General features: G+C 40.8%; 2 protein-coding genes across 6 annotated transcripts in view; one reads left to right on the top strand and one right to left on the bottom strand.

The window, feature by feature from the left end:
- CASP10 (caspase 10) overlaps positions 1-6,079 on the top strand; it is a 26,656-nt gene extending 20,577 nt beyond the window's left edge. The window contains exons 9-13 of one of the 2 annotated variants that reach the window (XM_042475475.1): positions 628-713; positions 1,496-1,607; positions 2,594-3,119; positions 5,273-5,442; positions 5,501-6,079. In XM_042475475.1, the coding sequence (XP_042331409.1) occupies positions 628-713; positions 1,496-1,607; positions 2,594-3,119; positions 5,273-5,411 (863 nt within the window). In that variant the 3' untranslated portion in view covers positions 5,412-5,442; positions 5,501-6,079. Of the gene's footprint in view, positions 1-627; positions 714-1,495; positions 1,608-2,593; positions 3,120-5,272 lie in introns of both variants that reach the window. The other variant, XM_042475466.1, reaches the window with a different exon arrangement.
- A 1,731-nt stretch (positions 6,080-7,810) lies between these two features.
- FLACC1 (flagellum associated containing coiled-coil domains 1) overlaps positions 7,811-23,408 on the bottom strand; it is a 36,191-nt gene continuing 20,593 nt past the window's right edge. For all 4 annotated transcript variants that reach the window (XM_042475507.1, XM_042475514.1, XM_042475498.1 and 1 more), the window contains 5 exons: positions 23,016-23,119; positions 18,642-18,704; positions 12,606-12,695; positions 9,947-10,056; positions 7,811-8,133 (listed from right to left, as the gene is read on the bottom strand). In XM_042475507.1, the coding sequence (XP_042331441.1) occupies positions 8,067-8,133; positions 9,947-10,056; positions 12,606-12,695; positions 18,642-18,704; positions 23,016-23,119 (434 nt within the window). In that variant the 3' untranslated portion in view covers positions 7,811-8,066. The remainder of the gene's footprint in view (positions 8,134-9,946; positions 10,057-12,605; positions 12,696-18,641; positions 18,705-23,015; positions 23,120-23,408) is intronic.

Raw genomic sequence — 23,408 nt, 5'->3', positions numbered from 1 at the left:
CCATGCTGGCTTTGAAGGCTGATAGAGGGGAACAGGCATGTGTGCTGTATTGTCTGTTGGTTGTTTTCTTTTTAATGTTTTTGTTTTTAACTGATTTTAATTTTATTACTTACATTTTAAACTTTTGAATGACCTTAATTTTTAGCTGTGTCTATTTTAACTGTTGTAAGCTACTTTGAATCTCAATCTGAAAAAGAAGTGTGAATAAAAATCACAGTGGTTACAGAGTAAATGTCACAATTTTTAAGATTTTATTTTGTTTTTCAAAACCCCATTTTCTCCATAAGATCCTCCCATTTAAACTGTGAAGTCAGTAGCCATTTTCATTTATTTAGTCAAACTCCTGTTTGCAAAAGGCCTCTGGAACTGAGCAAGGCAGCTGCTTGCCAGTTAGTAATTGAAAGTATTTGTTGCTTTGGAATATTTTATTGAAGGGTTGTATATTTGAGGAAAGAAAAATAAAGTGAATGATTTTACCATTTTATGCAATTACTGACTGTTACTATTGCCTAAAAATTATGGGGATATTCTAATAAACATAAATTGTAAAGTGTAAATAAAAATGTAAATGCAGGTAATATAAATCATGTTTTCTAAAATACCTATATGTTTGCCATTGCTTTCCAGATGTCAGAGCAGGAAATGCCTCTGGCCCCTCAGAACTCCACTTGCCCCGGCCTATGGGAGATGAGAAATCAAAAAGCTCTGCCAAGGTTTGTCATCTTCTGAATAATAATAATAATAATAATAATAATAGATTTCTTTCCATCTCTCCTCAAGGTGGGGCACAACATACTAAAATACAAAGCACAATTAAAAAGAAAACACATAAAGCTAACAGTTGAAATACAACGTTTAAGTACACTCATAAAATTTCCTGAACATCCCAATATAAATGAGTAGTGCTTTTCCTTACATTTGGCTTAAACTCTGCTTAATTTAGTAAACTTTGTTGTGGCTGGTATTCTTAACATTGAAATATCCCTTTTCAACTTCATGGCATTCATCTCCTTTATTTGTTGTAGCACAAATCATGGCTTGCTACCAACAGAGTTGAAAAGGGGTCTTCTATTCTGTGCACAGACCTCCAGTTCTGGATTTTTATTGCCAGAGATATTTTGAGTGAGATGGCGTTTTGCTGTTCACCAAAAGGATCCCTCAAAAAAAAAAGGGGGGGGGAATGTGAGTTGGTTGCATAGGTTAGTGCTGCTCAGCTGTATCTTAGGATGGAGCAGTGAAGAGCCAGTGGACGAAAGGAACTGAGGAAAGAGCGGGAACACCAGGGGCTTTATAAGGGTGGGCAGGAGCTATTGCCAAAAGGTTGCAAACTAAGTTTTGCCTATTGAGTCCAGAAATTTCCTAGTTTTGTGCACAGCTGCAGATATAACCCACTTGTGTGTATTGGCAAATGGCCACTCAAAGAAATAGTTACAGATAAGCAACATATTTTTATATGTAGTCTAATGTTCTCCCCACCTTCCTACTCATTCCACAGACGTCAGATTGCTATAAAATGGATGGGCCGCACAGGGGCTATTGCCTCATTTTTAATAATATCAATTTTGAAGGAGGCCTCACCCGGCGGACTGGATCTCAAAAAGATGCCTGTAAGTAACTTGGTTAATGTGGATATGCTTGCCTTGGGGTATCCTGTCTCTCTTTATTACTTGGACTTATCATTAAAGTGCTTTGCATATTCAGGGCAAGGAAAATAATTGTTAACCTGCAGAATTTCTGTGGTTTCAGGCTATGAAAACATGTGTCTAGAACAGGTGTTTAGTTTTCTTCTGGTCTGCCTGAGAGAGAACCTTACCTAGTCTATGGGCTTAAAAATAACATTCAAATAGGAACAGCTTGTACAGCAAAAGATGTGTCATCAGCCATGATTATTTTTTTCTTCCCTCTCAGGGCTAGATATTTTTGTTGAAGATAAAAAGGAAAGATTTGGCCTTAGCCTTGTGAAAAGGGAGGAGCCTGTCAATTTCAGTTAGTTTTTCTATAGACTGGAATGAGCTTGGATGGTCAAGCAAGCTAAGGATATTATGTTGTGATCAACATATGGAATGGTCTCTCTCTCTCTCTCTCTCTCTCTTTTTTTTACTGGAACTAGGGCAAAGGTGGGGAAAGTTTGAGTCTCATACACCACCATCCCATTGCTGCCCAACCCCACCAAAGTGCAAAGTGTTTTCCATTATTGCCTTTAAAAAAGATCAGTCTCACAGACCCTCCAGCAATTTTGCCATACAGTATTTTGGCTTCCCTCCCAGGCTGTTGTAGTACCAGAAAAAAGCCTTTAAGGTAAAATGGAAGGCCTCCTCTGAGCTTAAAATAATTGGAGGAAGGCTTAAAAACCTAGTGATATTTCTTATGGGTTTAAAGGTGAACCCCATGCATGAAGGCTCAGCTTTGGAAAAGATAAATAGTTGGGGGCATACAAAATCTGTAAAACTCATTTATTCTATTTTATATAGAAATCTGGCAGGACCTTTTTTTAAATATAGATTTTGCATAAATTGGTATGCTTGTCTTGTTGTATTTTACTATTAACTCTTCATATTTTTTTTCTCATTTTCCCCCTCCTCTCTTTTAACAGTGGGACTGGAAAATGTATTTACATGGCTTGGGTTAGAAGTGAAAAAGTATGATGATAAGACTTCAGTAGAAATGGAAAATATTTTGAAGGATTGGCAATCTTCTGAAAGCTGGAAAGACAAGGATTGTCTGGTTTGTTGCATTCTGTCTCATGGTGAATCTGGAAAAATTTATGGGACTGATGCATGTTTAATTTCAATCCGGACCATCATGTCCTACTTCACAGCCAAACGGTGTCCGCAACTAGCAAAAAAGCCCAAGCTGTTTTTCATCCAGGCATGTCAAGGGGAAAAGACACAACAACCAGTTTACCTTGAAACAGATACCAACAATCGTGCTAACCTTGGAGCAGATGCACAGTCTTCAGGTTTTTCCTCTTTGCAGTTGATGACTTTAAGTATACCTGAAGAAGCAGACTTTCTCCTTGGCATGGCCACTGTGGATGGTTACCTCTCTTTCAGGCATATTCATCAAGGCACGTGGTACATTCAGGCTCTGTGTGACAAGCTTCGGGCCTTGGTGCCAAGGTAATTCTTATGATATCTATCAGCCTTTGCATTGCTTAAACTTAACATTTTTAATATAATATCAAATGTGCATTCATAACTGGTTAGTACAACTACAAGTCAAGTATCCCTTATCTGGAATTCTGAAATCTGAAATACAGTGGAACCTTATTATACACGGGGGATCTGTTCCGGATCCCTCCGCATATAATAAGTTCTGCCTATGCTCGAGCTCCATTGTTTCCAATGGGGCTTGTGCACGGCGACGTGGCGGCGCAGCAGCACGCGGGGCACAATGGGTGCGCGCGCCCATTCAATTGAATGCGACGCGCCGGCGGCTTTGAGCGCCTATGCTCAAAGCCGCCTATAAAAAGGCAGCGTATGGCGAGGCACGACTGTATTCTAAAATCCAGTATTGTCTACATGGGTGGCTCAGATAGTGCCACCTTTGCTTTCTGATGGTTGAGTGTACACAAACTTTATTTCACGCACAAAATTATTTTTAAAAATATTATGTATAAAAACCTTCAGGTTGTGTGTATAAGGTGTATACGAAACATAAATGAATTTCATGCTTAGACTTGGCTCCCATCTCCAAGATATCTCATTAGGTATATGCAAATACTCCAAAATCTGAAATCCAAAACATCTTGTCCAAAGCATTTTTGATAAGGGAGACACAACCTGTAGTAGCTTATTTTAACAGTCTTTACATCAGCTCTTTGTACTATAAACGGTGGAATCCAGTGAGTTCTTTCTGCTGATGGAATAGCTTTGGTCAGTATAACATTTCCCTTTCCCTCCATAGACCATCCATGCCCCTGCAAAATTGACTTGTAGGTGCGTTGAGAACACTCCAGAGCAGATTTGGGGGCATGGTGGAGGAGGAGAACAAAAACTTGCCACATGAATGAATTTCTGCTAGTACAATTTTCAATTCCATTAGATACATTTCTTTATTTAACACTCTTCATCCATTTCATCCAGATTTCAAGGCAGTCTATAGCCAATTATCTCATTAAACACTGCCAGATAAAATCTGTTTCGGAAAGCAAATTAAAAACAATTTTGTCTTGTGCTGAAAATACAGTAATTGGCTGAACCAGTTGAGGGAGCCTAACTGGGGTGCCACATTGACGAAAGCTCTTTCCTTCATAATATAGCATTCTTCCAGTACAGGAGGCACCTATACATAGGCCTCATTAAAGGACTTTGAACCCTGAGCAGGTGATCTGAGAAAACACTTAAAAAAAAAAGCATGGCACTGCCAAAAAAAGGCATGGCACAGCCATTCCATCATCATACTATATCATTTATCACTAGCATAGATGACTTTAAAATGATTGGGCAAAGAAATGGTGAACAGGATGGCAGTTATCCCTGCCAATGAAATCACAGGACAAGTATATTACTTGGTGGTGAGCAACAGCAACTGGAATGACTGTTATCTTTGACATTCCATTTGTTTGCTGTTCCAAAAGTCATCAGACCTCTGGAAATCAGTGCAGAACTAGATGATTCTTGAGTGGGGATCTGGCATCTTGAAAGAACACTACTTCGCATAGCTTCTGGCTTACACGGAAGCTGCCAGCAGGTTGGGAGAATGGCATGTGCGCCTATGCCACACATGCATGGCCACACAGCATGCACAAGCCTCATTGTATGTAATGGGGCTTGGGCATAAACGCTTTTTGCCTTATGCGGGGGGGATCTGGAACATCCCCCCATAAGGCAAGGGCAGACTATATTTACTTTACTGTTCCCTCCACCCCCCATTGCTTAGTGCAGTGGGCTTCACAGATAAGATTCCTTCGTTCCACTTTTGAAATATAAATCATCTCTGTTCAGCTAGGATCATGCCATTGGGGAAGCAAGTTTGGAATCCAAAGTTCAATCTAATGTTGCACAAGGGGACTTCAGCTAGCTTTTTGGGTGCTACATGGCCATGATAGGAAATCCATTCTGCCCGCACTTTTTGTTCTGCTAGTGAATGGCCAGCACTGGATATAAATCCAAGACCATTCTAAAGAACAATATTTAGGTTGAGGGCCATCACTCTTAATATGTGGTGTTTGTTCATAATTCAGTACTACTGTGAATACAAAATTATAACAATACATGTTAATGGCAGTTATGATAGAAATGATGTTTGTCTTTCAACTCTTTCCTTTCAGGGGTGAAGATATCTTGTCCATCCTTACAGAAGTCAATGCTGATGTAAGCAAACGTGCAGACGCTCAAGGGCAAAAGAAACAGATGCCACAGCCAGCATACACCCTCAGGAAAAAACTGATATTTCCCATGCCTAAATAGAACCCCCCCCCAACCATTGCAGCCACTGTAGGATTTTTTGAGTGACAGCTAATAAGGTGGCTTGCTGCAGTTCAAGATATGATGGGTTTGATTCTGGTGATACAAAAAAATGAACAGTACATCTCTCATGTATTAGCATGCTTTAAAGGTACTTTTCACCTTGCACTAACTGCTCAGCTGTTAGCAAGATTTTTTTTCCCTTTAAGTCAATTTAGTTACAGCCAACTGTGTTTGCTGTGAATCATGTCCCAACTGCTTAAGCTTACGAATTTTCTTAGAATTTTACTTAGTTTCATAGTACTTAATAGAGACAAGCCTCTCTCTCACTGGTTATGGCTTCTGCAATGAACTTCCACCTGAAAATACATCTTGGAAACATCAGTTGCTAAGCACCGCCGGAGGGAGAGAGAGCATCACTTCTGCATCCTGACTGTGAGCTTCCAAAATGCACCAGCTTGGCCCAGGGTCCCAACAGAATCCTGAATGAAATGACGTGTTTTTGCCACTGCCAAGACCACCACAGAAGGATCATTGAACATTAAGTGGCCTCTAGACTGCCTTAATAAATACTTTGTTTCTGAGAAAAAAGCAATGGGAATGCCTTCATTGCCACATTGCTTGATTTATTTTTGGAAAACAATTTAATAGATCAGAATCACTGTGTTTTATAACTTGTTTGTTTGTTGCTTTCTCCTGAGTAGAGTACCACTTCTCATTGAATAACTGAACCCCCAAATCTTAATGTTTTGTGTGCCTTGCTTCCAGATTGGCTCAGGAAGCCAGTGTGTTAATCCTAGTGAACACTCAAGCTTTTGGGTCGCTCATGTGAATAGTGGGCCTATCAGAGAATGGAGCTTCATTTTAGCATTTAGGATAGGTAGGGAAGTTTTGCCATTCCTGGGGCTATTTCATGCTATGCAATTTAAGCACTATGATTCTACTTTAGTTGCCATGGCCCTTTGCCTGAAGCCCTTTGTCTAGGTATTATCGGATAAGAAACACTTATCTGTCCCAGGATTTGGCAAAGTTCAACCCTCTAGATGTTTTCGGACTGCATGCCCCCACATTTCTCACCCCTGGCTTTTGGGATTTGCAGTCCAGCAACATTTCCAAGGCATCACATTCTCCAACCCTATTCTATACAGTCAAGTGAGAGCAACTGACATTTAAAATTATTCTTGTTAACAGCGAAGCTGTCAAAATCCCATTTGGGAAAAACTGGCCACCTGCTACCCACTGACAGGGAGAGGAATGGTTTGGAAACCATTTTCCATAGTTGAAAGAATGTCCTGATTTGGAAATTAAATCAGCCATTCTGTTATAATAAAGGACAATATGTGGGAAAGAAATTGAGTTGAGCAATTAAAGCAACTATTAAAGGGACACAAAGCTCAAGAAGGAAATTGACCAACTATATGCTTTATCAAGATAACCATTGAAGAAAGACCACAGCTGCTCACCTGAGGTCATTTAAAAGCCAGAGGGAATTCCCTCGGAAGGGCGAAAAATCAGAATATACTTGATTAGCCATATATTTAAGTGTATCTCATACATATGACTGGAATTCTGCTGATGAAGATACAAATTTCTATTATGCCTGCACATGTGTTTTTAATGTCATTTTGCAAGGGAATATTGAGCACTTCCTTGTAAAATAATCCCATCAAGCATGCAACCAACCTCTTTGATGCCTGTCTGATGTCAAACAGGTCAGTTGCACACATGGGGAAGGAGGTTTTGTTGCACACATGGGGAATGAGGTACACTGCTGGAGCATTACACTGCTGAGCCCACACAGTCAGTAAAAACCTCATTGTTCCTAGGGCAAGAATGCCTAAACAAACACTCTTTGCCATGGAGTGTCAATCTGTGTAATGTAGTCACTGTAGACTTTCTTTTCCACCAGTTAGAGAAATTGCAGAAACAAAACCCAACAGTTATAGGAAAGGTAAATTTCCTCACACACTGGCTTTTCTACCAGCCTATATGTTGCTATTAAGCAAGAACTAAAGACGAAATTATGATGTTTGTTTTAATGCAATGTGACACAAATTAAGTTTTGATTTGCTGCAGACTAGGTCTGGACAACTTTAATCTTACACATGTTTTTGGCCTACAACCCATTTAGTCCCTGGCTAATCTATCCAGTGCCAAGGAATTGTAAGAGCTGCAGTCCAATAATGTCTGGAGAAACACACATTCCTTACCACTGCTGCATGTCTTTCTAGGCATCACCGTAACTGTGAGTCAGTATTTTAATACCCCATTATGAACCGTAGGTTTGTGCTAAATTCTCCCCTTTTCTACACCAATAGGCCTTGGAGGGTATGTAACTTGGCCAGCCTGTGCCCCTCCATTTTTTCCTCCTCAAGCAGATGCCATACGTGTCTACCGCTGCTGCCAGGAAAATGTTTATTGTATGTACAAACTGCTGTTGGACATAAAAGAGCAATTTGTATTTAGGAATAGGAAAGTCTTAAAGGGGATGCAAGAATAACTAGTAGTTGTTAAGAAAGAACATAGTGACAGATATTAGCAAGTAGTCTGATAACTGATATTGCCAATTCAGTTTTAAATGTAGACATTTCTGAAGAAACAGGTTCTGGCCAACCTGCTATTGGACAAACACCAACGTCCTTTGTAGTCTTAACTGAATTACCCGAAGATGGTACTTTGGGTACGTTCATTGTATAGCTCTTCATTCTTCTCAATAAGTTTGCGCCTGGGAAGTGGATGAATAGAAGAAGTATTATGTTTCTCTTTATATATCCAGTTATATACAGGCTTTTGTGGACATCCTCCTCCTGGGAAGCTGATTCAATTTCAGTATTGAAGTATCCCAGGGATTTCCAATTTATTTATTTTTTTTAATGTAAGTCCTACTTATAGCAGGAGAAAGTGCCATTCCAGTGTATGCTGCAGCATAAAATGTGCCCCTTGCAGTGCTTTTTGCCTCTGCTACCCCCTGCTTTCACTGTACCACCCCAAGCACATCAGGTCACGCACTGATACCAGTCAGTGCTGGCAATCCTGAACTAGAGGGACCAATGGCTTGACTCAGTACAACCTTCCTGTGTTCTTAAGATTGGGCACTAGAGAGGGAGGTAGAAATGTAGGCCTTGTATACTCAGAACTACTCAGAATTACACCCAAGGTGGTTCTGAATAAACCCAGGTGCCACAAAATCTTAACTAGTGGTGCCACATATTGGCCAATCGTGCCATCATCCATTTTGTACTGGGGCACTCTGAAAAGCTCCAAACTTTAAAAGGCTGGCTTTGGTTTTTAAAGGGCTAGTTTGGAGTGTGTTTTAATGTTAAACCACTTAGGAATATGTGAACTGCCTGGTTCAGAAACTACAAGAGGTCTGGGCAGAGCTTCTGAGTGAAGCAGGAATGGTGAAGCACCTTAAGATCACATGAAGATTATGCTGAGTCAAATCCCTCTAGCTCAGTACTGCCAACACTGACTGGCAGCAATGCCTCTGTAGGGTTTAGGCAGGAATTCTTCCCCCACCCTATTGTCAATCCCTGGGGTTCTCCAGTGGGCAATCAGCCAAGTCCTAGTCAGCCCTGAGTGTGCTTCTGGAATCTGACAAGATCTGCTGTGTTTGAGGTGGTACGGTGGAAGTTGGGGAAAGCAGAGGCAAATGTCACTGTAAGGTGCATGTTTTCATGCTGCAGTATGGTTCAACACAGCCAGATGGTTCAACATAGCCAGTGGTATGGGATGTTAAGAGATGTAGTCCAACAGGCTCTAGAGGACCACCATTTTTGTGCCACTGCTGTTGAGGATATACCAGTAGTCTTAAAAACATTGTATTTTGTAGCTCAGATGTGTATTGGATTGCAACTCACGGAGGCTCAGCACAGCATAGCTAATCATGATGAATATTGGGTACTGCAGTCCAACAACATCTAGAGAGCCACACTTCCCACCACTTCTCTAGATCCTCAGGTCCTTTTGGCACAAGATACCACTCTGGATTAAAGCTTTGGCTCATTTGCATTGATAACCATGGGATCAAATCATGTTAGCCTGTTCAGGTAATAGGAATCTGGTTTAACGACATGAGGAGCAGGGAAGTGGACCAGCTCCACCCAGGACTTTTCGTATGTCTCTGTCACTCTTAAATGGAGAGTGATTTTTCTCCACATTTTTCCCTAACTAAGACACGACTCAACAACTAATTTAAAATGCTTTGGAAATTATGAATACAATAAAACAGTACAAATACAATTAGATACAGAATCCAGCCAGCCCAAATTAAAAGATGGTGGATTTTCTTAGTGCAAACAGTGTTAAAGTTCAAATAATTTTAGGTTCAGGGTTTTTTTCTGCCGAGAAAACAAATCACAAACTATTCAGTAATAAACCCTATACAGTATAGAGTAGACTAACTTAGATATAAGCCCGAATCATTTAATGGGGCTTACTATTCAGTGGATATGTTTAGGGTTGCATTATGAATAATTTAATACCTCCTTCTCCAATATGCTTACTATCTGGACTTTAGAAGACTTTTTTTTTCCTACCTCAGGAGTATGTTTTCTTCTACCAAAGTAGCCATATTGACTCGATGTTTCTCTTCAACTGCTGCAATTCGGTATTGAATGTTTTTTTCCATCTCAACCAAGTTGGCTTTCTGTAAATTGGGGGAAAGGAATGGAGGAGGAGAAGAAATAGGACAACCTATGAAGTTGTGGGAGGCCACTCTTGAGAGACTGTTGGGTCAATCTATCTGAGTATAGTTGGCTCTCCATCCATGGCTTGAAAATGTATTTTTTATATAGATTTCAAAAAGCAAAACTTGATCTGTCCTCCATTGTATTTAATGGGACTTGCGCATCCACAGATTTTTGGGATCCATGGGGGAATCTTGAAATCAAACCCCAGCAGGTACCAAGGCCCCACTAAACTGCAGGACAATTAAAGCTGGAACCTTTTACCTGCAGAGAATGTACATGATTTCTGAATTGTGGCCTTTCTCATTTAGAGGCACAACCATTTGCAAAGATCTGTGAAAAGTTTGTTCTAACAAGTTTGAATCATTTAAAATTTTTAAACAGATTTCCCCAATCCATACTGGGACTGAACACGGAAAAAACACTGACTAGCATTCAGTATGTGTAATCTAGAGTGACAAATCTGCAACTGCTCTGTAGTCATGCCTCTATAGTCACAATGGTGGCACTATTGCCACAATTGCTTCACTCAGAGAAGGAGGTCCTTCTGCTGGGTTTTGGGGCACGGGTAATGTTCCCATCTCTCACCATCAGCAAGCAAAGCTACAAAACGGAATTGGGATGTGGCCCTGTTCTGATTGTTGTAGCTTTGCTAACTGGTGGGAGCTAACTGTCAACATCATGTATCTTATCTCAATCTCCAGAATAGGTGATCGCCTTCTCTAAGTGTGGCTGATAGGTTTGGGTAGGTTTGGATGGGCTGGACCAGGAGATGTTACTTAGGGGCGAAACAGATGGCAGGAAAAGGTGACTTGAAGCTGCCTTTTCTGAAGCCACATTGAAACCCCACCAACCACACCAACAGCTCCCAAGGCAGTTGGAGAGCTCATGTCATGACCACTTGATATGGCTTCAAGCCAGGAAGAAGCAGGAAAGAGCTGCTTCTTTTTGAAATGGCTTTTCTCTGCATAAGGGTACTTTCCTGCTGGCATCAAGGCATGTGTCATCTAAACGCCACACCTTCAAGTCAGTCTGAAAGCACTTTTTTTGCCTGTCTATTTAGTCCCTTAGTTATGCAAGCTAAGCTGACATAAAATACCAGCCACTGTTTGGCGTTTCAAATTTCTACATTGCTAGTGTTTTATTTAAGGATGGAGTATGATTGAAATAACAGCTGGATTTTGTCTTTTCAAAAATAATGGATTGATCGTTGTTTGTTTTGATCCCAAGAGTCCAGGGTGCAGTTTGAAACCATTGGAGTATTGGTAGAACCTCACCTTGATGTCTCTGCCTTCCATAGCAGTAAGACTTTGACTTCAACACTTGCCCCGTCTTCTCCCTCACTTTCCCTTTTTTGCTTTGCTTTTTTTATTCTGTTTATTATCTAAAGTGCTGGAGGGCTCCACAGAACCTTAATTGGTAAATTTTCAATTGTCTTAATGTAGATTAGATAATTATCCTTAATTATGTGTTACAAAATCTCTAAAAAAATCAGGGCTGCAATACCAGTCACAGATCTTGTTTGAGGAATAGGTAGAATAATGATTTTTAAAAAAATTATTACAGTACTTCTTATTTTGTTTGTAGCCTCTTCTATACTCCATGTATGCAAACTGCTTTTCAGCAGTGTTAGTTTTATTTTAATATTCATAACAACTTTGCCATTTGGGGGAGAAGGGCAAGGTACACATCTAACAAATAAAAACATTCCCCCCAAGTGGTTAGTAAACAGAAGCACATTTTGCTTTTTTGTTCTGAATTAAGAGCTGGAATGAAAAGAATGTAAAAAAGCAAATGCAAGATAGTGACCCACACAGAGGATGATCTCCTTTGATGACACTAAAACTACATCAGGTGTAACTGGGGGCATGTCTACATGGGCAAAATATACTGGTTTTCACAACCTGTCTACACGATGCAGGGCCAAAGCCCTGATTTAACTGAGGACTGTCTTCACAAGGGAAAGCCAGTTCCACATTGAATCTGTCCTATCCTTAACTAAACTGGTGTAACCTTAGCACTCCAGAGCAATGCCAGGTAGCTGTTTGCGCACACATTCCACTGTGCCAGCCAGTGATGCTGGCACAAGTCATTCCTTCTGAGGTCACAATGATGTGCTCAGCCGTATGATCGACACTGGGTACTTCGTTTCTGACCTAACTCACGCCAGCAGTGGTGGTACTAGCTGGCAAATGTTTAGACAGCTCCAGGATCAGAATACTCCAGGAGCAGACCAGAGTAGTTAAGCCAGTATAGACAAGTCCTAGGTCTGTCTTTCAATCACTCCCAGAGCAAGAAAGCATCAGAATGACCTGCTCTATCCATCAACCAGGAAATGAAGAACTCTTGGGTTGTGTGTTGTTGTGTATACACATGTGTTGTTGATTCCAAGCTTCCTCATGGCTCATTGATTGAAAGATAGGGTGTAAGTCAATTTTGTACCCCTCCCTTCAATGAAACTTTCCAGAAACCTTTGCAGATGTTTCATCACCTGCTTCTTGATTCTCACCTCATTCCGGAGTTCCAACTCTGTCTTGTGAAGAGCTGAGGCAATCGCATTCAAAGTCTCATTCTTCTCTTTCAATTCTGTCTCCAAAGACTTTTTAGTAAATAAAAACAAAGCATTTTAATTCATTTGTTTAGGACATTTATATTCTACACTTCAAGAACTGTTCCAAGGCAACATCTGTATAAATAACTTAAAAACAAAAACCCAAAGTGGAAATAAATAATAAAACACCACCAGAACCAAAAAACAACCTGACACCCATCTGGAGATTTTGAATAAACCAACCTACCAAATGGACTTTTCAACATTTCACAAGTTAATTTTCATAAAGAAACGGAAGTAAATTCTTGATATCGCTTTACCTTTCCAAAGAATAGAACATTTGCTACACTGTAGCGATAATGGTACAACACCCTTCACCACACTAGAGGGCAGTGGGGCAGTTCAAGGGTAGGTTAAGAGACTGACATAGCTCTGTTTTTGAGAAAGGGGCATAGAGTGGGGTGGGAACTCGGGAAGAATAGGCAGGTCAACCCTTGCATCTGATTCCTGAAGCAGTTGCCTCACTTGGCTGAATCATTGTTGGAAAACCAAGCATTCTCTCTCACAAGCAGAGCAACTACTAGGGACTTTAGATAACATAGACCAGGGGTAGGCAACCTTTTTGAGCCGGGGGCCGGGTTGCTGTCCCTCAGACAACTGGGGGGGGGGGGGGGCGAAGCCAATAAATAAATAAATAAATAAATAAATTTTAAAAAATTAAATAGATAAATAAACCAGGACAAATGTAGGAAAAAAATTTCGAATGGAGGTCACGTGAAAAAATTTGCTGATTTTAAAAAAATGTTAATATAAATGCATGTTTCTGAGGCTTCTATAGACAATTGCCCCCCTTACCCGCCACTTGCCCCCCCCCTTGCTCGCCTCCTCTTGATAGGCCAAAGGCCCCACGCCCTCACGTGAGGGGCCAAAGGCTCCGGCGGCAATCGGTGGCAGGATCGGGCTGGGGCTGGTCCCAAAGACTTGCCAGGCTGCATCCGGCCTGTGCGCCGCAAGTTGCCTACCCCTGATATAGACCTTCCTTTGCATGCCTGAGTTCTTTAGTTCTGGTTTCCCCATCTGCTCACTTGTCTATTGCAATTGCTGTTGTTGTAATGTGCCTTTAAGTCACGTCCAACCTATGGCAACCCTATCGTGGGTTTTTCCTGGCAGGATTTGTTCAGAGGGGGTTGCCTTTGTCTTCATCTGAGGCTGAGAAGGTGTGATATGCCCAAGATCACCCAGTGGGTTTCCATGGCCGAGTGGGGATTCCAGCCTTGTTCTCCAGAGCTGTGATCCAAGCTCTGAATGCTATACCATGCTGGCTCTTATCTACTACAGTGCTTTGTCATAAATACTTTGGGTAAGTAAGCAATCAGACCAAGTGATTTGAGAAAATTTGAGGGTTGACGGTCATATAAAACCTCTCCCTTCTCTATCAACTTCCTCTTTGATTCTGTTGTCAGCTTTGAGATGGTGAGTTAAAGTTCTAAGCTCACTGGAGCTCTTATACCATTTTTTTCATTAGGTTGGAAACATGTAGGACTTCAAGTGATGTACATTCTAAAAGCAATTACGGTAGTAATGTTTTTTTAGTTTGTAAGTTGATATTGCCTGCTTGTTATTTATTCAAGTCATTTCGGTCAGCTAAACTCTGCTGAGAGAAGCTGGTTCCTAACAGATCCAGTCCTCAAAGGACTAACACCTTGGGATGTACTCCTTCTCCCCGCCATCATTGTGCCCAGACAGCAAGCACACTTGGGTAAGAGTGACCTAAATGTACACCCTGAGAGTCATAAAATTACTAGCAGATAACTATTACATGGTGCTTCTGCATAAACAGAGAACCTACTGAAATAAATATGTTCCCTATTTCACACATTTACAAAGCTAAATTTACCATTCTCTTAGTGGAATGCTTCCTGGGGCCTGGTCACACTACAGTTATAGCACTATGATCCCAGTTTAAGTGCTATGGCAATATCTTACAAAATCAAGGGGTTGGCGGTTGAGGGAGGGGCCTCTAGAAACCACAGTCTGGGAGTTCCTTTGGTGCATCTGACCAAACCACAAACTCCAGGAGGATCCCACAGGATGCAGCCATGGGAGTTAAAGTGGAACTACAGGGCTATAAATGTGTCATGTTAATGCCCCCTGATTCTATCCTTTAAGAACTTCTGAAAGGAATTAGCAATGGTTTTTGGGTTCAGAGCTTTCATGGGTGAAGTCCAGTGCCAGAATTATCACATCAGCTACATAAATAATATTTAATTTTTTAAAATATTACTACATGACCCAAAAAGGGTGGGACAGGTTTTTTAAAACCATATTTGGAAGTTATATTTGGTATGGTCTGAACTGAAAAAGAGACTACTACGTATGGCGCGTTACAGACCGCCCCTTTGGGGCGGCCTGTAGGCGCACCTTTCCCTGCCAGATCGGGGCCTCAGTGGTGAGAGCGGCAGCCGCTGAGGCCACGATCCGCCGCTTTCCGGGCTGTGGGGAAGCGGCAAAAGCCCCCTTCCCGGCAGCCTGGAAAGGTGTCCTTGGGGCTTCAAGCCCCAAGGAAACCCGTGGCGGCGGGGAGAAGGAGAAAGGGGCCATTTGGGCCCTTTCTCCTTTGGTCCGCTGGGCGCAGCCGTCTGAAGGCTGCGCCCAGTGGACCAAACGAGGAAGGAGCTCCGAAACGGAGCTCCTTCCAGTGTCGCGGAAAGGGCGCCCTAGCCGCAACCCCAATACATCACAACCGTGCCGCCTCGTTTGGAGGCGGCGTGGTCGTGACGTAGCAATGGTGGTGGCCGTGTGGAATGGCTGCTGCCATTTTGTGCGTGCACAGCGCGCACTAGGGTTAGGGCGGTGCAGAAGCACCGCCCCGCCTTAACCCTAGTACGTGCATGTGTAACGGGCCTATGTTAGGAATAAACTATTCTAGAACATGGCCACATAGCCCGAAAAATCAACAAAAAGACTACCGGTATGTATCCCTCACAAAATTAACATGATTGGGCACTCCAATTACTTTTTACATTTTATTTTCCCCAAATGCGGAGGGTATGATTGGGGTGCCCTAACTTAAAATATAGGCTACGTGGTATACACAAAATTGACTGGGGCCCTGGGTGTTACCAGGTATACCTTCAGGACATATAAATTAGTTCATACATGTTCTGAATACATATGCTTATCAAGGCTCTTGTAACTTAAATAGTAACAATAGTGTGTCAAGCACAATGGACTAAAATGCATTAACTAAGAACTCTCTAAGAGGAAAACATTATTAAACATATACAGCAGTCAAAGACATAACCATGTTACTGGAGAATCAGTGTGCAAAGGGATCTTGTAGCATCTTTGGGACTAATTGAAAGAAAAAAGCTAGTAGCATGAGCTTTTGTAGACTTCAGTCTACTTCCTCAGAGGAATGTATTGGAATGGAGACTCCAAGAACAGACTTGCTGTGTAAAAGAGAATGACAACAGAAATGTCAAATTTGGTGGGTATGGAAATGAAGTGACAAGATCAGTTTTTAACTATGGTCCTTGGGAGACAAAGACAGGAGGAAGGATGCAGCTTAAAGCCAAGGTGAGTAGTTAACCATATGATGAGTAGTGAAATGAGGTGTGGGAACCAGAAAGAAGACTGGATGAACTGGCCAAAGGAGCCGCCATGAGGCTGGGAGGGGGTAAGCTATCAAGATATAAACAACTTTTGCATTGGGAATAGCAAATAGTATGGTACAGCTTCAGAAATGGCAGAAATACAGGTTAGCAAGCTTGCAAGGCTGTTAGAATTTGGTATTAAAAGCACTTTGAAACTAGGGGTTGTTAAGGGGAGGGAGAGAAAGACGTTCAAAATGTAAATATTTTCCCTAATTCACACACACACACAGAGGGAACAATTTTAGGGATCTGCAACGTGCTGCGAAAGTACTCTCCAAAAACAGATTTAAGAGACTGAGAGATTACTTTTTCTTGGCCCCACTGGCTGGAACAGGGCAAAGAAGACAAGCCAAGGTCCCCTTAAGCCGCAGCCAGGACGTTGAAAGATAAGCTAATGGGATTCTCTGATTCTCTGAAAGAGCTACTTTAGGCAGTGATTTTCAGCAAAGGGCTTATAGAAGGAGGCAAACAGCTGAGTCCTTGTTTCCAGCTGATCCACCCCTGGAATGGATTGCTCTGAGGTTGAATTCCTTTTTTAAGCATCCCATGCTGGTGGAGATGAGGTTAAATCAGGATTTCTCTAAAACACGGACAAGTACCCACTTAGGAAAGCTATTAGAGAAGTATGCAAAAGGTACTTGCAGCATCTTTGATATCTAATGAAGGATAGAAGATGGTAGCATGAGCTTTTCTAGACCTGAGCCTACTCCCTCAGATGCAATGCAGAAGGAAGGAGGAGAAAACAAGAAATGTGGTAGCACCTTTCAGACTGTTTTTATTTTAGCAGGAGCTTTCAAGGATACAAATGCTTCAGATGCATTACCAAGGGCCCGAACAGAAAGGCCAAAATAAAGCTGCTTTGGGTCACTTTGGAGGTATGCTGTTTAAACGACACACACATTTTAAGAGGCCTCTTAGGACGCATGCATCATTTAAACAGCATACATCCAAAGTGACCCAAAGCAGCTTTATTCTGGCCTGTCTGTTCGGGCCCTAAGTGGTATTAAGGCCTCAGGCATAAAGCATATATACACACTTGTGGGAGTGAGATAGTATTTCAATCAAGAAATTTAAGCAACTTAATACAGATATATAATGGACTTCACTAGATGTGCTGACTACAGGACTAGACCAGGAAAAAGTTTTCCCAAGCTAACTCTTTGCTCTTCTAGTCCAGAGAGTCAATTTTTGAGCACGCATATGCACATCATGACAGGGGTGTTGTATAGCTCTGACTGTCTTGTATCATGGGAAGCACATCACAATATTATTATTGTATTAATACAGAGTAATATGGCAATTCATTTGAAAATCTGAGGTGGGCTGGGTTAAAATATTTTCTTAAAAATGTATCTCTGTCACTACATAAATAAAATAAAGTTTCTGTTTGTGCTGGCTTGCTACCACAACATGTATAAAATCTGGAAAGGATGTTTCAGACAATCTAAGGCCCTGAGCAGACCAGCCATTAAAGTCAGCCTGGAGATGTAGTTGAGGCGTGGCGTCCACATTACGCATGCCCTGACTCCACCCCCAGGGTGCCATGATGCCACGTGCCGCTCCACACAGCACGTGGCATCATGGCGCTCCTCTGCTGCTCTGTCCACATGACGCAGCGCCAAAGGAGCACCTTAAAGTCATCCTACTATGGCTATCCTTATAGTTGTAAACTGCTTAGAGATCTGCAAATGGAAAACCATTCAGAGTCAGGGGCTTTCCCAGCAGATAACTGATCACCAATTAGCAGACATTAATCCTCGTTTGCATTATGCTCTCAGCCTGAGGCCAGCCATCAACACAGAACAATACATATGCAAATCACTCCTGCATTCCCAGGCTCACACAGTATATATACTGTACACCTAATTTTTCCCAGGGAAAGCACTCTCTGAAGATGCCAGCCACAGATGCTGGCAAAACGTTAGAAAGAATACCAAAACATGGCCACATAGCCCGAAAAACCCACAAAAAACTATTCGACTTTACATTGCTTAGACACTGTTAGTTCAGTATGAAGCGGTATAAATGAAGCTGTTTCACTGCGCCTTTTCCAGGGCACAAAAAGGAGATGCTTTTAGCAGCTCCTTTTTGCACCTTAGAAAGGCCAGATTGGGGCTGTGACGTGCAGTTGCCATGGCCTTGATCCAGTGCAGCCGAAGGCGGCTGCAGGGTGCCCCTTAGGGGTGGTCTGCATAGCCCCTAACTTAGGATATCACTATGCTAAGGACAGGAAACCTAAGGATGGCAGTGAGGTACGGGAAGAAGAAGCCCCAAACACTGGATTTCATATGAGCTATCCATTTCAGATACATCTGATACAAGCTTTAAGCACACTTGCCTTGATCTTGAGGTTTAAATTATCTACAGCATCCTTAGCCATTTCCTGCTGCTTCTGAAATTCCTAGAAAAGAGAAACAGCAAACTTAAAACAATACACATTAAAAACAGTACAAAAAATTAAAACGTATGAATATAAAAAAACAATTAAAGAATTTACAAAGTTAAAAATATTGAACATTAAACTATATACAAACCTTAAAATCTGAATCACACAGAGTTTAAAATCCCAACCCTCATCGATTTGAAAAAACCTTGAAGGCATAAAAATGTTTCTACCTGCCTTTGAAAGGAGAGTAGGGGTGGGCCATCCTGGTCTCTTTGGGGAGGGATTTCCAAAGCCTGGGAGAGCCACCAAGAAGGCCTTCTCCCTTGTTCCCACCAGATGAGCATGAGAGGGTCTCTCCAGACAATGTTAAAGCTCTAATCAGCTCATAAAGGGAGATATGGTCTTTCAAGTAACCTGGATCTCAGCCATATACGTCAAAACCAGCATTGTGAATTGCTGGTTGGACAGTCAATGGAGCTGTTGCAACAAGAGAGTTGTGGACTCCCTGTAGCTAGCTCCAGTTAATAACCTGGTTGCAACAGCTCTTTGGGCCAACTGAAGTTTCTGAGCACTTTTAAAAGGGAGCCCTGTGCATTGCAGTAATCCAAATGGGATGTAATCAAGACATGTAGCACCGTGGCCAGCTCCAACATTTCCAGGAACAGTTGCAGTTGGCACACTAGCTTTAGCTGTGCAAAAGCATTCCTGGTCACTTCTGTAACCTGGGCTTTCAGGCTCATAGCTGAATCTAGAAGTAGCCTCAAACTATGAACCTGCATTTTTAAAATTTTATACAGTATATACATAACAGAATGTTGTATATACTCGACTATAAGTAGAAAATGTATGCCCAAAAATTGATCCTAAAATAATGGGTCGACTTATATATGGGTCAAAACAAATATATATCAGAAAGATCCTAAAAGAAGCACCGCTCTGATGCCACATCCCCCCTGCCTTGACACTGATTTCTGAAAGAGCTGCCAGGCAGGAGAGTGTGTGTGTGTGTGTGTGTATGTCCATGTGAGGCAATTCACTTCTCAGTCTGATGAAAAACCCTTCTCTTCCTTCCTTCTCCCTATGGATTGTCCCTGCCCACCGAGCACTACATATCCCTCCAGTTCCTTCCTTCCCAGTCCCATGGTAAACCTCTCTCTCATTCTCCTCTTCTTTTTGCCTTCCCCCTATACTCACTAGTTGTGTCTGATTTTGTAATTTTATTCCAATGAGTTACATTCATAAAAAAATACTGTTTCTGCCCCAATTTTCCCTCTATCCATACTGTAATTGGTAACCAGTCTTTCTCTACTTCATTAATTGGTTTGTTATTCACCATCAATGTTAATCTGTCCAGCTCTTTCATTTTGACTCATTTTATTTTCCAGTCCTCTGTTTAATGTATGCCTTCTTGTATCTACTTTCTAGCAATTATCAATCTTGCTGCTTTTACTAAATATAAGATTAACTTCCAATATCTATGTTCTAGTTCCTTATTATTCCGTATGCTGGATAAAATATACAGATTAGGAAATAATAAATGCTGGAGATGCAGGAAAGAGATAGGCTCATTATATCATGAGTGGTGAAGGTGCCCTGAAATTTTAAAAAAATGTTTTTTGAAAGGTTCATATGTCAACTCGAACAATGCTTAAAATACAATTTCCATTAATTTCTGAATTATATTTGTTAATTATTCTCAAAAAGAATTGTGTTTTTATTAGTTAACCAAATACCAAGGTATTTGATTTTCCTTTCTATTTTGTAGACTGATTTGCCACTGCTCCAGAAACTTTGAATGGCCTGCTGGAAGAGATTCGCCAATTATCCTCGCTCTAAGCTTTCAAAAAGGCAACAAAAACCTTTCTCTTCTGGCAGGCCTTCCTCGATTGATAATGTTCAGAACCAATTGAATCACCCTCCTTTTATTATTTTTCTCATTTGTGGATGTTTATTAATTTTGATGTATTGTTATGTATATTTTAACCATGTTTTATTGTTTAATTTTATACTTGGGAGGGAGGGTTGGGCTGGGGTGTTGTGGGGTTTGTTGTTTTTATTGTTGTGTATTGTACAAACTTTGTTGTTACCCGCCTCAATCCCCAAAATGGAAGAGGCGGGATATAAATAAATATTTTATTGTAATAATAATAATAATAATAATAATAATAATAATAATAATAATATTATTAGTTAGAGAGTCAAGTTTTTAATTAACATCCAAGTCTTTCAAACGTGCATTTTCAGGGGGAGTATAACCCATCTAACAAGGGCTGAATCGCTGTTCCCATGACTGTCCTTTGACTGAGCAGGAGCACCTCTGTCTTGTATGGAAGAAGCTTCAATTTTAAAAATAATTTTTTTTGGAAAAAGACATCACATCTTACCAAATGTTCACTTCAACCACATAAAACAATGTACATGTAAATACATTTAAGCTGTGCATATGCTGTTGTAATTTAAAGGCATAATTTTAATTTTGCTAGTCATTTATTTCACAATTATTACCATTACATTCAGTGATATATAGAAATTACGATTATGAATAACATCAGTACAAAAATCATTACTAAATATCCTGTATGGTGTGGTTCAAAGGTCAATGGGAGGGGGGTGACACCACAAGTTACCACACTGGGTGATGCCAATCCTAGTGATGCCATTCAGCCAATCCATTATAACTGCCAGGCACTGGTTTAGTACAGGAACAGCTTCCTTAGAATTACAGTAGGTGGAAAGGAGTGATGGAACTGGGTATCATCTGTATACCAATGGCACCCAACTCCGAAACTCCAGATGACCTCTTCCAGCAATTTTATGTAGATGTTAAATAGCACAAGAGACAACTCTGGAGGACCCTTGGAATTAGTTGCCACCACACATTCTAGTACCTTGCCCAAAAACTGAACGTTGGAAACTGGCCTATAGTTATCTAGTATACTAGAATCCAAGAAAGTTTTTTTTAACCATGGTCTCCTTCAGGTGTGTTGGGACCCTGTCTTGTTTTAAAGAGGCATCAAGCACATCCCTTATCCATTCAGCAAGTCCTTAATGAAGGGATTTTATCTGTGAAACAGCAGTTGAGCGGATTATGTTCTTCTATGGATCAGATCATAACAGACCCCTGACCGCACAGAACAGTTACACTGATGGTTCTATGCAGATGGTATTAGCCAGGAAAGCCCTTTTGGCTACCTTTATTGCTGCAACAAAGGCCTTCAGATATATTTTACCCTGTTTTTGGCCAGACTCACTGAGTTTTCTGCCATTGTTGCTCTAGTCTCCATCTCCTTCTTTTAATTTCTGCCAGCAATAATTGAAAGGGTAAAAGAAGTATTCAACACTTTTCATTTGTTTTTTTTAAATTCTGAGTGTCTCTTCCTACCTCATCATCAAAAAACATGTGTGAAGCAATACCACAGTGTAGCTTTACAGTCTAATGCCTCCCACTTGTTGCTTAAACTGTACTCGTGTCACAAATACAAGCAAGAAATTTAAACAAAACACTGTTTAAATTATGGAAATAGTTGAGTTCTGAGAAAACTGCCATAAAAAACTGTACCATCATGTAACCATCATCATGCCTCTAAGCCTCTGACAAAGGCTGCTTCCACATGAGGCCTTTAGTGCTGCTGACATCTGAAAGGCGCAGAAAGCAGAATAACAAATTCCAATGAAGCAGTGTCTGGAAGGGAGCTCCAAATGATATTTAATACAATGCTACCTTATAGCTTCACCAGGACAAGATTCTTCCATAGTGTTTATAAAGTTTATCTAATTCCATTTTTGCAAACGCTCCTTGCAACACTGATTAAAAGCTTTTGTCCCACACGTTCTCCCTTTTTTATTGCTTTTTCTTCAGTGTGCTTGCTTTCCTTATGATGAAAAGTTTCTTAATTTATAAACAAGTAATGTGATTAATAATTAAATGCCCCTCCAAGACTTTGGGTTCATCATAGGCACCATAGGATGGCATTTTGTTTTTAAAACATTTTATCACAAAATAGCATTATGTTGTTGTGAAAGAAGAAAAACAATGACAACAGCTGCCTTGGGTTCCATATTAGAAAGCCAGGATATAAATAAATTAAAATAAAATATAGTAAAATAAAATAGTTTGACAAAACAAAAACCAGTTGTTAAGCCTGCCATTACAAGGCAGAAATGCTGAACAAGGGATTATGTATTACAAGTCCTCCCAACCCAGCCTAGATAACAAAATACAATAAAAGGGAGAAAATGTGTAAGGAGAAGGCTTTCTTTATTCAAGGCACAGCTGTTCCTAGAATATGATAAGCACTCATTTTGCTTTACTGAAATACCACATACCTCTCTTTCTTGTTCATAGGCTTTACCTATCAAAAAACTGTTTTTCTGAATGAGCTTCTTCTGTTCCTCTATCTCCAGCTCAAACTTTCTTGTCAATGACTGTTCTGAAGAAGATGAAATGTGAGCATCCATTTTAATCAAGTATATGTGACCTCTATTGCAAATGTTCTCGTGAATTTGGTTGTTTAATAGTGTCAGTGCATTGAATCTTCCCACTCTCATTTGTTAGTTACTACAGTGGGGTTTGCTAACAAGATTATTGGTGCTGGAAAGAGTGATAGTTGTTCTTACAGTCAGGCTCTTCAATGTTGTACTGATACTGTTTCCCCATAATCAGCTGAAAGCAAATTAACATGGTAGCTCTACGTGTCATTAAATACAGCAGTGCTTCCT

This window comes from Sceloporus undulatus, chromosome 1 (assembly GCF_019175285.1).
Source record: "Sceloporus undulatus isolate JIND9_A2432 ecotype Alabama chromosome 1, SceUnd_v1.1, whole genome shotgun sequence".
Lineage (NCBI taxonomy): Eukaryota > Metazoa > Chordata > Lepidosauria > Squamata > Phrynosomatidae > Sceloporus > Sceloporus undulatus.
The sequence above is the reverse complement of the archived record's forward strand: the minus strand, read 5'-3'. Positions and strand labels throughout refer to the sequence as shown.